This window comes from Triturus cristatus, chromosome 2_2 (genome assembly GCF_964204655.1).
Source record: "Triturus cristatus chromosome 2_2, aTriCri1.1, whole genome shotgun sequence".
Classification (NCBI taxonomy): domain Eukaryota; kingdom Metazoa; phylum Chordata; class Amphibia; order Caudata; family Salamandridae; genus Triturus; species Triturus cristatus.
The window spans coordinates 706,482,421-706,497,081 of record NC_140582.1 but is presented as its reverse complement, the minus strand read 5'-3'; the positions used below and the strand labels follow the sequence as shown (position 1 = coordinate 706,497,081).

The following is a 14,661-nucleotide window of genomic DNA, read 5'->3' as shown; positions in this document are numbered from 1 at the left end:
ACGACGGAAAGAACAGGAAGGATTGCTTAGTAAGTGAACAGGCATAGGGGAATAATGTAATGGAAGTGTTCACCAAAATACTGTTGAAACATTAATAATGAATGTTCTGTATTGTTTGTTCTTAGGCACTTCAAAAACCCAACTGCTTCACTAATCACAAGTCACCAAACAAGTGGAGAACATAGAACTTCTTCACATCGTGACACCTTCCTGGACGCGAAGCCTAATCCTGTAGAATCGCAGGTAGGATACTTGTAGCTAGCATACTTAAAAGAATCAAGGAGGTGACAAGAAAGTTAAAGTACTCAAAAAGAGTTTAGTGACGGGTCAGTAAACTAAGGAATCTTCTTGTTAATTCGCAGGTCGACTACAGGAACGTCATTAGCGTCGATTCCGGCCCTCCTCCCTCAATCCTATTGTCAACCTAGGAGTGCATATAACCATCTGGGTTATCGAATAGAGTTATAGGGAGTTTGGCCCATAGCGTCTCTGCGAAACACCACCAAGCACCTTACAGGTAAAGGTAAGAGAAATTCAGGTAAGAGTGCTTGGTGATCCTGACAGACCTTATGTACATAGTGAATTATTAGGTCAAGATAGAAAATTTTTACTCGATACAGGGGCAAGTCGAACAACTATAAAACGTAGTGAAGTTCCAGGGGCACCCCTCTCAGGCTCTCAGAATATTTCCCTTGGTTTTTCAGGAAAACCTATTGTTAATGAAGTATCACAGCCTCTTCCACTTACGATAGGACCTCTGACCCGAACTACAGATTTATTGCTTACTAAATCGTGTCCAGAAAACTTGCTAGGAATAAAAACTCTGAAAGCCCTAGGAGCCATAATATGTTGTTCCCCGGAAGGAGTAAGGTTGTTTTTACGTGATTTTAAAGGTCACTATGTGTCTAGAGACATGGATCCCCGACTACAGACTTTACCTACACATCTATGGGCACAAGGCCCTACTGATGTTGGTTGCATGAATATTACACCATATCGAGTCACACTAAAGGCAGGAGTGGTGCTACCACGAATGCGACAATACAAGTTACCACCAGATGCTGTAGTGGCTTTACTACAAATCATTGACGAGCTAATTGCCCAGGGAGTAGTTGTAGAAACAGACTCCAATGTATGTAATTCACCGATAATTCCGGTTCTTAAACGAACAGATCCTACAGCCCCGCCAGTATATCGATTGGTTATTGATCTGCGCGAGTTAAACAAATGCATTGTGCCACAATTTCCTGTGGTCCCAGATATCTCGTCATTATTGACAGCTATTGATTCCGAAGCAACATTCTTTACTGTAATTGATCTCAAGAATGCCTTTTTCAGCGTCCCAATAGATCCGGAAAGTCAATATTTGTTCGGATTTAGTTTAAATGGGCGTAGCTTTAAATTCTCACGCGCACCTCAAGGATTTACAGAAAGCCCCAGCATCTATAGCCAAGCACTGAAACGAGAACTTGACAGTATCCACATGCCAGTTAACACTGCTCTGCTTCAATATGTCGATGATCTGCTGATCACCGCGAGAAGCGAACCGGAGTGTGAAAAAGCATCACTGACAGTTTTACAATTTCTAGCCGAAAAGGGGCACAAGGTGTCCCCTTCTAAGCTGCAATTCTGTGTCCAGCGAGTTGTTTATCTTGGACACTCGCTGTCCAAGGAGGGAAGGCAGCTTACACCCGACCGCATTCAGTTAATAGCTAACATGCCAATACCCAAGACACAAAAGGAAGTACGAGCCTTCATAGGCCTCACGTCATATTGCAGGCAGTGGATCCCTCAGTACGCATTTCTAGCAAAACCACTCATTCAGTTAACCACACAGGAGGCAGCCACACCGACTGTTCTCCCTTGGACTCAGGAACACACACAAGCTTTTGAAAGCCTAAAGAAAGCTTTATGTCAAGCACCCGTTTTAGCAACGCCATGTTACAGAAAACAGTTTACACTCTTTGTTACAGAACGCGAAGGTACTGCCTTGTCAGTACTCACACAGGAACAAGCAGGAGCACACAAACCATGTGCTTATTTTTCTAGTACATTAGATCCCGTAGCTCAGGCTTTGCCTGCGTGCCTGAAATCAGTAGCAGCGACAGCTTTAGCAATCAGACAAAGCGATGCCATAGTGTTAGGACATCCATTGACAGTACAAGTACCACATGCAGTAGAAGTTCTTGTAAATAGAACGCAAACACAACACTTGACTATAGCGCGACTTACAGGATATGAACTTACATTGTTTCAGCCCCATATAGAAATCAGACGCTGTAACACATTGAATCCTGCCACACTTTTACCTGTAATCGGAACAGATCCACTAGCCCATGACTGTATTGAAGTTATTACGATAACGACAAAACCCAGACAAGACTTAACCGATGTCCCATTGTCAGATCCAGACCTGACATTGTATGTAGATGGTTCATGCATGAGAACAAGTACAGGAGAATTAGTGGCCGCTTACGCAGTCACAACAGATACTGAAGTCATTGAAACTAATCGTATAAATACTTTGTCAGCTCAAGCCGCAGAGCTTATCGCTCTGACAAAAGCCTGTATTCAAGCCACGAATAAAAAAGTCAACATATACACTGACTCACGTTATGCATTCGGAGTTGTACATGACTTCGGCGTGCTGTGGCGAGAGAGAGGTTATTTAACTTCCCACGGTGCCCACATTCAGCACGGACCCCTCATTCATGCCTTATTAGATGCGATACATCTACCCACTGCAATATCAATTATGAAATGTAAGGCTCATACGAAGGTTACTGATATCATTTCCCAAGGCAATGATCTAGCCGACAGAACAGCTAAACAGACTGCTCAAACTCAAACCCCCGACATGACAAAGACAATAGTCCCGACACCGACACATTGTATGACAGTTAAAGATCCTACTCTTGACGTAATTGACATACAGACACATGCTACACCAGACGAAATAAAGAAATGGACTGAATTAGGAGGGATCCAAACGGACCAAGGATGGATGATGAAGGAAAAGTCTGTGTGGTTCCTTCCTGATTCAATGGTCCAAGTTATAATTAACACTATACATAGTCCAGCGCATCTAGGAGAAAAAGCTATGCTAGACAGCATTCAACACATTTGGTTCAATAAACATTTACGAGCAGCAGCAAAACAAAAGGTCCGTACCTGTATGATCTGTTGTCAGTTTAACCCAGGAAAAAGCGTTCCCGTAGAACAGGGTGGATTTCATACTCCTAATCATCCTTTTGAAGTACTCCAGATGGACTATATCCAGATGGAACGATGTCGAGGATTCAAATATGTTCTTGTAGTTGTCTGCGCTCTGTCCCGTTGGACAGAGGCATACCCGGTTTCAGATTACACTGCCCCGACTACTGCCAAACAGTTGGTTCGAGAATTCTTCCCACGATACGGTTTACCACGTGCTGTTCACTCAGATAATGGCCAGCCATTCTCATCCGAATTAATGAAACACGTTTCACTTCTGTTAGGATATCAGTGGAAATTCCACTGTGTCCGACACCCCGAGGCAGCAGGTCTCGTAGAAAGACATAACCAGATACTGAAAATCAGAATGTCCAAAATATGCAGAGAAAAAGGTGTCGACTGGGTAGTAGCGTTACCCGTTGCACTCTTTTACATGAGAATGGTAGCACACTCACGAACAGGGCTATCCCCGTATGAGGTGATCTTCGGCAGACCACCGAATATGTGGGGGACGCCTATACCACGCAAAATAACTGATATTGACTGTAATATGCTGACAGATTACTTGGCTTCCTTGATGTCTGCACTACAATCTTGTCGTTCACAGGTAGCTGCAGCCTTTCCCGACAACACTGAGGTGAAACCCCATGACGTGGTTCCGGGTGATCTTGTCTTTGTGAGGAATTTCGACCGAAAGACTCAGCTGGAGCCCAGGTGGAAATCACCCAAGTTGGTCCTGCTGACCACAAGGACAGCCGTGAAGATCGAGGGCCGCAAGGGCTGGATCCATTCAAGTCATATCAAGAAATTTCATGGACTATCCTCGGATATAGACATTGTGCCCTGCACTCCCTCACAGACTGATTCAAAACTTCCCTTTGTTGAACCGAAGGACTCTGAGAACTACAAACTAAAGCTTAGGCCCAACAAGTCGAGCAATTTGATTGTTTAAGTCCTCTCCAAGGTGAAGCGGTTGAATTGTCTCTGACATGTATCCCTTGGACCTGAGTAGAGAAAATACCCGGAAAATGTTGAAACGACAGGCGTATTGTAAATCACTGCGTAGCCACTGTATAGGGACATTATTAATTCTGTTTTTATTGAGTCTTTTAATAATTATTACAAGTATGTTGTTGCACATATATTACCTTATTTCTAGACATGTTTATAATGTTACTGCTGAACATTCTTTTAGTGACTTACCTCCGCATGAATTGTCTTATAGACTTGCGCTGCACAATAACACTTTCATTAGTATGTTACATCATTCCCATCAGACTAGTAATGCCACCAATTGTTGGGTGTGTGGCCGACTCCCTCCCTATCAGAATTATGAAGGAGTCCTGCCTTTCTTTCCACATCCATTTACACATAATGGCTCCTGTGGAGCATGGTTTAGTTTAATCAATTCCATAGACTCAGACACAGCAGTTTACCAAGATCATTGGGTATGGGGAAACCTGAACCTAGTTTTACTCAAGGTCTGCTACCCTGACAAGGAGGGTCGCCCCAAAAGAACAGGAACTGATCTAGAAAATGAAGTATATGGATTAGGTAATTTTACACCTAATCTCATGATTCTAAATGTCGTATCCGAAGTTGAACTAGTCTTACCCACCATGTCAGTATTCCCAGCGAAGGGTGAATTGTGTGTAAGAAAGGTTGGTTCCAAACATATGGGCCATAGTAAATGCGCTACAATAGTAGAATTCAGTGATCAAGGCAAATCTTCATTTAAAGCTTCTCGCCACTCCTACTTTATATGTGGTCAGACTGCATATATGCGTCTACCTCCAGATTGGGATGGTACCTGCTACATTGCATTCCTTTTGCCACCTGTTTTTCTAGCTCCTCCTGATTATTACAGAAATATTCATTTAGTACACAACAGAAAGCGGAGAGATCTCCCCATTGTCGATTACACTGAGACGGCATGGGACAAGTATGTAGATTTTAATAAAGGCATCTTTCCCTATATAGGTACTGTTACTAATAGTAAGCTGATACGTAGATTAACCAGAACCCTTGAAGCAGTAGTGAATGAGACTATTTCCGCCTTAGGCAATTTAACAGAAGAGCAGTCTGCTATGCGGATTGTTGTGCTTCAAAATCGTCTTGTCCTTGACGTCATCCTGGCTGATAGGGGCGGAGCTTGTAGGGTCATCGGATCAAGCTGCTGCGTATTCATACCAGAAAATTCGCCATCTGTATATAAAGCCATCACTCGCCTTCATAAGATTGTAAACCAGATACACCAGAACCCAGGCACTTGGACTTGGTCCAGTTGGTTTTGGAGTGTGATATCAGCCTGGGGATGGAGAGTTTTATCCTTCCTAGGTATTGGCCTTCTCATACTATTCAGTTGCTGTCTATGTCTACAATGTGGACCAGCGATTTGTGGTCTGTGTGCCACATCGTGTATTCCACCACCAAGATTTCATTCAAGATCACGGAAGAAGAAAGAAGAACAAATGATGCTATATGAACAGATCAATGGATTGATGAAGATTGATATCTCTTGAAGGGCAAGTAGGGGACAAGGAGGGAATGTGGAAATGTGGATTTTCCTGGTCAGTTATGTCCCCTATCTTGGACCCCAACGGTTCTATGTGCATGTCACAAGTACATGTATGTTCCCTCCAGTTCCAGTTATGAAGACGCAAATACATGTGCGTCCACCGTCAACATGTCCTCTGTCAGATCCGCCATGAATAGGCCGGATATTCCATTCCTAAATATGAAAGGCCACCGGTTTTATATGGTTCACTTATGCCATTTTACAGCCTAGGCAAGTAGGCCCTGATTCTGTCATCAAACTCCTTTTCCCTTCTGCCTCTGAAAACTCCAGTCTGAGCCTGCAACTGTGACCATGAACTTTGTCTCATTCTCTGCGCGGCTCACGAAGCCTGACATCAGCCTATTTCTCTGCCAAGAACTGTATTTCACCTTCGAATTATCTGCTTCCCCCTCAGCCGATGCATTCCTGCCTAGTAGTTTAAGTAAACATTCTTCCAGTTACCAAGCAAAAAGGCCCGGCTTCTCTGTCCTCATGCAAGTAATTCATAGCCCTGTTACCATGGAATATTCCTACCCCCTCGCATTCAGTGTAGACACTTAGACGCTTGTACACGCACGCACAGTCAGTATAGAATAGATTCTGTCCGAGAGTCCTTCTTTTGTGGATAACATAGGTCTTTAAACATAGGATGTTAGATATGATTTGGGATTAGGTTGACTTGACCCCCCAGACTTTTCGTCTCCACATGTAGAGCTAATGTCAAGTCCCCTTCACCCCCTAGTTACACGTCAATTACACGTCATGCTGCTGCGCGCGCATCTATGCCAAGTATTATCTTATAGATCCACCTATATATGACATCATAACCAATCATGTTTCTTTTCACTCCTTATTACACCCATTTTCGGTTACGCAGGTAACAACGTCAATTTCCTTATCAATCGTTACACCTACTGTATTCACTTCATTGTAATGTATGCACTATAAAAGTTACTTCTTGTCAATAAAGTATGTACTTCACTTCCTGAACCCCCGTGGTGATGGAACTTGGAGCATCCGATTATAATCGATCATTGGAATAAAGCCCATTCCGAAACTCTAATATCACGGATTCTGCCTCTCATTTTACTGAGCTATTTTATTATGATTCTGTATCAAATTCAGTCCCGGTAAAGGAATTTTATTTACCACAAAATCAATATATATATCTGAGCCAGCTTACGGTGCGCTTACGGTACGCTTACCGTACGCGTACGGTGGCGTGCGCGATTCTGATTGGCCCTTAGATCTTAGTAAACATTCGAATCGGTCGAAACCAGGAAGCGGTGGCCGCCATTTTCTCTGTCGCACTCAGGGGGAGCTGATAAACAAATGCCAAAAACATATAAAGGGGCTGTTTAGACAGCGCCCATGCACATAACCATGTTAGTTGAGTCTTCAAAGATCCCCCAAGGCAAAAAACTGTAATTTTTATTTTTTCGAAAATTTCTCCGATTACGCTTACCGTACGCTTACCGTACGCATATGGTAAAAATTTATAAAAAAAAAAAATCCACACTCTCTCCACCCCGTGTGCAAATGGTGGCCGAAGACCACCATTTGTGCATGGCTTAATTGAGCACAGCATTTCCCCAAAAAATGTCAACAGATTACCTATCACAAGGAAGCACATAATATATCCTCCATGTGCGCACGGTGCGCGAAGCGCATCGTGCGTACATGGCCCATCTAGCGTAACGTGGGCACGTGGTGCGCGTAGCGCACCGCGTGCCCACTGTGCGTGCACGGCACTAACTGCGTAAAGTGGGCGCGCGGTGCGCGAAGCGCACCGCGTGCTCACTGTGCGCGCACGGTGCGCGAAGCGCACCGTGCGCGCACGGAACGAACTGCGTTAAGTGGGCGCGCACGCCACGAATGGCGTAAAGTAACTTAGCATTTAAAAAAACGTACAAATTCACTGAAAAAACCATAGGTTTCACACACGTTATAGTTAGGAATTAGCATTTAAAAAACCTTGCAAATTCACTGAAAAAACCATAGGTTTCACACATGTTATAGTTAGCGGAAATTTTACTGATAAAAAACCAGTGAAATTCCCCCGTTATAGTTAGTGCAGGCAACTATAACTCACGCGACCGCAATCTTCTGCTGATGACATATGTGTCTTTATGAAAAAAAATATTTGTAATATATGTATAGCTAAAAATGTATGGAAGAAGACATGGGCAAATAAGTGTCTAAATACAGTATTAGCATCAGCAGAGGATTGCGGTCGCCTGAGTTATAGTTTCACATTTCACTCATACAAAACCATAAAAATTGCCTAAGCTAACTATAACTTACGCTGCCGCAATGCACTTCATATAACCCCACATATTGCATAACTCATGACATGGTCAGTGATGACATCTCAAATGACACAGGGCAGGTCCGCACAACCACCCCCCCTATATTATTAAAGCCCCTGAGAGGTGGTGGTCCCCAGGACCTCATGAAGCCCTTCGAGGGGGGCCCGTGTGCCCTCCTTCATTTTTATAAAATTATCCCTGCATGCCCCGGGGACCTGGCCCACTAGAGGACTTAATTAAAAACACTCCCCTCCGCCACCACTGTGGGTCCGGCTGCAGTATTCTGAGGGTGGTGGTCGGACTGCCATGAGACCGCTGGCTCCACTGGAATCAAGGATCCCGCTGCGCCGGTGGTCTGCAACCGGCTCCAATATGCTAACGGTGCTGATGCCGGCACTGCAGAGCATAATACGAGTTTGCTTTCCACCTCCCATTTCATGGCAGTGAGCCTGCCATGAAAAGGGTGGCAGAGAGGCAACTAAGGCATCCTAACGCTTCTGGGCCTGGAGGTGCATGCGGGAGGGGTACATGTTTTGACCCCCTGGAATTACACCCCCATTCGTGCACAGTGTGGCATGGATGCCACACTGTGCAGGAACGGGCTGCAGGCGCTGTCACGTGATGGTCTAAGACTCTCCTAAGAGCCTGACACAGCCGCCGCTTTGAGACAGCTGCAGCAACGCCCGCCCGCTCTAGATTACACTTGTAATCCAGTGGGCAGGTGCACAACGGACGTGGCGGTCCTTTTGTTGACGTAGCAGTGGCGGACCAACAGGAGGACCACCAGACTCGTAATAAGGCCCCAAGTGATTTGCCCAGGATCAAAGAATGTAGAGTGGAGGCTGAGACTCAAACCCCCTTGACAGTAACGCCACATCCTCATTCCAAACCTCAAATTCAATCCGAAAGCAAAAAAGCAGGACTGCAATGGTCCTTAAGCAGAAAATGAAAGGCAGTGGTAAGGCAGAAAGGGCACCTGCACTGGCCATATAATGAGTACTCCTATGAAAGTCCAGTAGCCATTAGGTACTGCCTGCCAGTGTTTGATTAGTACGTCTGGAAATAACGTTGCTGCCGACTCCTCCCCAGCCAACATCTAGCCTCACTGCCTATCACCATTCACAGTATGTATGAGCCCTGCCCCTTGATCATACATGCTGTTATGATGGTCTGCAATGGCCAAAGGGATAAACGCCTGGTGGTTGTTACAATCCCAAGAGGTTGCTCAAGGAACCTAGTGCTATACAAGATAGAATAATCTCCCATAACTATACCCGATTGAGTCTTCATATTAGGTAAAATAGTAAGGCACGTCTCATACTTGAGGTGTAGGTGGTTTGCCATTGTTCCATCATGTTTTTATTATGTAAGAGACCTATGATGATAAATTAGTGTAGCTAATTTTCACACAAAAAACTGTTGTGTGCAACCCAGGATAGTTAAAACCGCCTTTGAGGTTTTCGCACAGCTTTGCTGCCTGGTCCATAAAATTGTTTTTTGACTCCTGTATGCTAGCTCTGTCAAAATGCCCACCAAGGCCCACCCTCCTGAGTCCTATGCATCCTGTGCTCCTTCTTGTAGTGTCATTCAGTCTGTATCACAAATCGTTCTCTCACTATTAAGTAGTTTGTAGTTTAAGAGAGTCATGTTTGCAGTATTTACGGACAGCAATCTCCTTGAAACTGCAGAGAAGATCCTAAAATCTTTCAAATCGTTTCCCTGTGCATTCCTAAAGGAGGCGCATTGCTTGTCTGACTAATGTCTCCTGAAGTGCGAAAAGTCCACCACCTGCTCTGCTCTTAATAGTAATGATTTTTTTCCTTCAGGTATGTGGTGTGCCGCAGTGTGAGGCCAGGGGTCGTCACGGTGTGGAACATTGTGAAGTCCAAGTGCAAGAGCAGCGCGGTGCGCGTGGAGCGTGGGCTGATGGAGAGCTCCGACGTGGTCCTAATCAAAGACATGAAGCTCTTCATCCTGACGGACCGGGGCATGGCCTCTTTCACTGAGACCCCAAGGCCCATCTTCCAGGTATCCATCGATGCTGTGCACCTGAGACAGGCATATTTAGTGGATTATTTTACCATTCTTATACTGATGTAGGTTTCTAAAGATCTGTCAATAGATATACAATTATGTGTGTCAAGAAAACATATGTTGATAGGTTGGTGTACATCATGGTGACAAATCATGGAACATATGACTCTACTGTGTGAAGTAGCGCCAGTGGAGTTTAGCATTTCCGTCACCCATTGTGTTTTTCTCCAAAATATGCTGGGAAATAATTGGAATTGGAATTGTTTCAGCAAAGGCAAAAGCTGATTCTGGATGCAAAGTCTTGTATTCAAATACCCCTAAATCATACACCGATATGTAAATGTAAGACAAAACGGAGGCTAAAGCAGGTCATATCAATTATTTTTTAACATTTCCCAACGCTATGTGTTTGAATCCTCCTCTAATGGAAGGAGTTCTGGTCTGAAGTATGCTAGATTTTCCCTCTGTAACATCTACTGAGAATGTTTTGTTGTCTTGAGCTATTTATCATTGTATTTTTTTTGGGGTCATGAAGCACTCCTGGTGCTTTTCTGCTACTTCAGACCATGCCTGGACCCCTCGGATCCTTTCGGTGTTGCATTAGTTTCCAAGCCTCATTGCCATGGTTCTATCTGTCATCCTTGCACGTGACTGTAATGTAATGATGTTAATGTCATTCTATGCTGTAATATCATTTTAGTATGGAATAGAATGTGGGGTTAAAATGTGCAGTTGACAGTTGCAGGTAGTTATGTCCCATCGCTACAATGATCAGTGGTAGGGTTGGCGCCATGGAACCCTAGCATTGTTGTGTAGGGACATTTAACTGACTAATACTGCTGGAAGACAAAGGGCTGATTAGAAGGGACCACTTGCCAAATTATGCTCTGACTCACTCAGTGGACTCTTTTTGGAAAACGAGTGGGCGGTCTATATGTAAGTGGGATAGGGATACCCTCACGATCCACATTTCATTGCCGCACTGATGCGCTTCAACAGATTGCAAGCAGGCACTTATGCAAACATCACCTACCCCAATCCAGGCCACCAGCAGACTTTCAAAATAACAGACCCGGTTTGCCAGCCTGAACACATGTGAAATAATTGATTTCATTAACCAGGAGAAAGACGGTACACCATATTTATTGTCAGAAACGTAGCTATTGATAGTTGCAAGCTGGTGGGACTGCCCATCTATATTTACTGTGACCTGCCCATCATTCCAACACGCAATCCTTACTATTGCACCACAGATAATTATGTAAACTGAATATTTGTACACTAGGGGTAGAATATCACTCTTTCACCTTAGTACATCTATACATTTGTTGCACTGCTTTTGCCAGATCACATTTAATTTGTCATGCCTGTCTCTGATTCTCTGTTTCCCCAATTTCCTGTTGTGTCTCCAATTTCCCCCTTCTTTCAGAATTGTCCTGTCTCACTTGATCATTTCTTTTTCTGCTGTGCAGATTCTCAATTTCCTATATGAATCATCACTTTTTAGGTCGAGCATTCGAGACCAAGTCTTCTATATACTTTAGTATATACTTATATGTGTATGTACTTTGTGGGCTCTGGAGATCAGCCCTAGGACTTGTCTGCTTCCGCTAAGGGACTTTTTTCTGTTCAACTGCCTCTATGTAACTGTCTTGATAGAAAACGACCAGTAGAGGTCAGTAAAATAACAGAATTGCTTTCTGATGAGGGACTTTCTTTTTTTTATTTTTCTGGCAACTGCCTCTATTTAACTTTCTTGATAGAAAACGACCAGCAAAGGTCAGTAAAATTCCAGAATAACTTTAGCATTCTCTAGATTCCAGTCCATAGAAATTGTCTTCCACGAGCACCCGAAGACAATAATATTTTTTTTCAAATGTTGTATTTTCTGCGATATGACCACCGAAGGGCCTGATTTTATATTAAAAACAGAGCTTTAAACTATACCATTTCCAGCTGAAAGGCAATATTTCTCTTCATGTGTTCCCTTACCTGGCGTGGCATACTTTCCCTCCATGTTAAAGAACAGCAGATGTTTCAGCACCCAGGCTAATGTGCTGCATAGCTAAATACATATAGGGTCCCAAAGTTGAGACAAATTTCATTGAAAATGCTTGTTGTTTTTCCTCCCGGTAATCTGTGTAACCCCGTAATAAGGGTGACAGTTTTTCCTCCAGTCCTCCTCTTGCACATCCTCATTTCCTGTGTTTCCATACCGCCATTGTGTCTTGTTTTGCCCATCCGACCTCCAAACTTTACAAGACCACAAAGAGGCCTACAGCTTTTCACTTTTCTTCTACCTTAAGCATGGTACCTCTTTCAGAGATAACAAACTGTACTATACTGTGCCCTGATGTGGCATGCAAAATTCCTTATGTAGTGAAGTTAATGTTCCTAATAGTGATCTGAAAATGGAGGCCACTTTGAAACGACCAATCTTTACCTTGCTTTACAATATTTTAATGCATCTGTGACTTGTTGCAGGGCTTTCCTCATTAGTGGTGTCAATTGTGCAATATATATTGGAAGACGATTACTTTGTTGTTTTGCAAGCGCAGAGGCAATTGTAACCTTAATGTAATTTTCACTAATATATGACTCAGTCTGTCATCGTTATCAGAACATCTCACTCTATTGGCTCTTTTGTTCTTGACATTTGTCCCCTCTTTATGATTCAGTATCTTTGCACATAGCATTTGGAATAATTTAGTAAAATGTTTACATCCTCTAAGTCTTCTGCAATATTATGGGCACTTAAATTATGTCCTCTTGCCGATTCTCCCTTTCTTTGCAACTTAAGTGCCCAGGCCAGGTACACTTGCCATGGAGAGCCCCCTGACTCGAATATTACTCCAAGTTGTACCTTGAGTGTGTTCTCAGGGGCCCGCTGGATCGTAATGTAATATTTTAATAGGTCCTCTTGGCGAGGTGGGTGGAAGATTTTTTTGCACGCTGATATTTGAATCTTATTTAGTTGCGTTTCCAATGCACCAGGGAAGGCTAAGTGGCTGTGATTTTGTGCTGGAATACATTTTTCTTTCAGGACTTTTAGCAGGGGTTCAACGGTTGGGATGTGCAGCCGGCTGTTGAGGTGTTTTAGGCTGTGGTAGACTCCTGTGCCCTTGATTTTGAGGTGCTTCAGCTGAGCCATTTTTTGGGCCCTTTAATAAACCAAATGCCTAAGTAATTGTAGCTTGAGACTGTTGTTATTTGCCCCCCCCCCCCCCCAGCCACCAGTGTGCTTGTTTCTTGTGGGGATATTTTCCAAAAATTATGATTTTTATCTTATCCTGGTTCACCGGAAGTTTGTTGGCCGTGTTGAACCTGTGAGGCTGTGAAGTGCGTCAAGGACTCTCTCCAGGCCTGATTTAGTGTGACCCATTATCACTATATCTTCTGCGTACTGCAGGATTGAGAGCTGTAACCTTCCTAGCCTGGGTGTAACTAAACTCGGACCCTCTAGTGCTTTTTCCAAGTCGGCTGTAAAAAGAAGGAGGGCCAGCACACAGCCCTGTTTTAGTCCGTTGTTGGTTGGGACTTAAGTGGTCAATGTGGTAAGGGCCTGTTTTTATCCAGACCCACGCCCCCTGGTTAGAGATATTCTTGCTTTGAGGAGCAAGGAGTGAACCCCCCCATGCTGGTAATTTTTCCCGCAGCACCCTGGAGAGCTCTGTCGAAAGCAGTGATGTAATGGACAAAACAACTAAACAATGGTGGTAGTTTTCCCCGTGTTGTTTGTTGTGGCATATAGGCTAATGCTGTAATGTTGTCAATTGTAGAGCTTGCCAGACTGAACCCAGCATGGGAGAATGCTATTTTCAGTCACCCCGGTTTCTAGGTCATCTAGCAGGATTTGTGTGTATGCCTTTGCTTCCAAGTCTAGAAGAGCAATTTGCCGGTAGTTCACCAGGTTTTAAAAGGCACCTTTCTTGTAGAATGGGAAGAAAATAGACCCTTTCCATGAGTTTGAGATTGTGGTGGTGGTGAAGGCGTGGTTGTAAAGCGGTTTCAATGTCTCTGCCCCAAATCTTCTGCTGCTTTAAAAACTCAGGCAGGAAGGCCATTAGGTCTAGGGGCCCGTCTCTCCTCATTTTTTGTATTACGGTGATGAAGAAGGCTTCTGTGAGGGTGACAGATGCCTGTGCGTGGCAGCCTAATGCTAGAGCTGTCTGGTAGGACATTATTTTGTTTGCCTGATCGTCCTTAAGAACTTGACGTAAGCAATCTAATCCCTTTTAGCCATGCCGTTTTCCTTAGTATGAGCAAAGTTGCTAAGTCTGTTTATGTGCTTCCAGAAGTGGGAGTGATTTCTCTCTTGTAGGATGGTAAACATTTTAAGCCATTCTTTCTCAATTTTCTTGTTTTTTTGTTGCCAGACGATCCGCCTATGGACTGCTCTGTATGTTGTGACCGTTTGTTCTAGGATGTTTTTGATACCTCGTCCTTTGCCCGCTAACGCTCTTCGAATATTGCGCTTAGTAGTAGCTAGTTCCTTAGTTGTGGTATGAGGTGCTGTTGGTCGAATGGGGATGCTTCTTCTTGGAGCGA

General features: G+C 43.9%; 1 protein-coding gene across 1 annotated transcript in view; it reads left to right on the top strand.

The window, feature by feature from the left end:
• The window catches only part of LOC146862667 (uncharacterized), a 457,539-nt gene that overhangs the window by 339,711 nt on the left and 103,167 nt on the right, over positions 1–14,661 (top strand). The window contains exon 26 of the mRNA XM_085641888.1: positions 9,906–10,107. Coding sequence (XP_085498014.1) covers positions 9,906–10,107 — 202 coding nt within the window. The remainder of the gene's footprint in view (positions 1–9,905; positions 10,108–14,661) is intronic.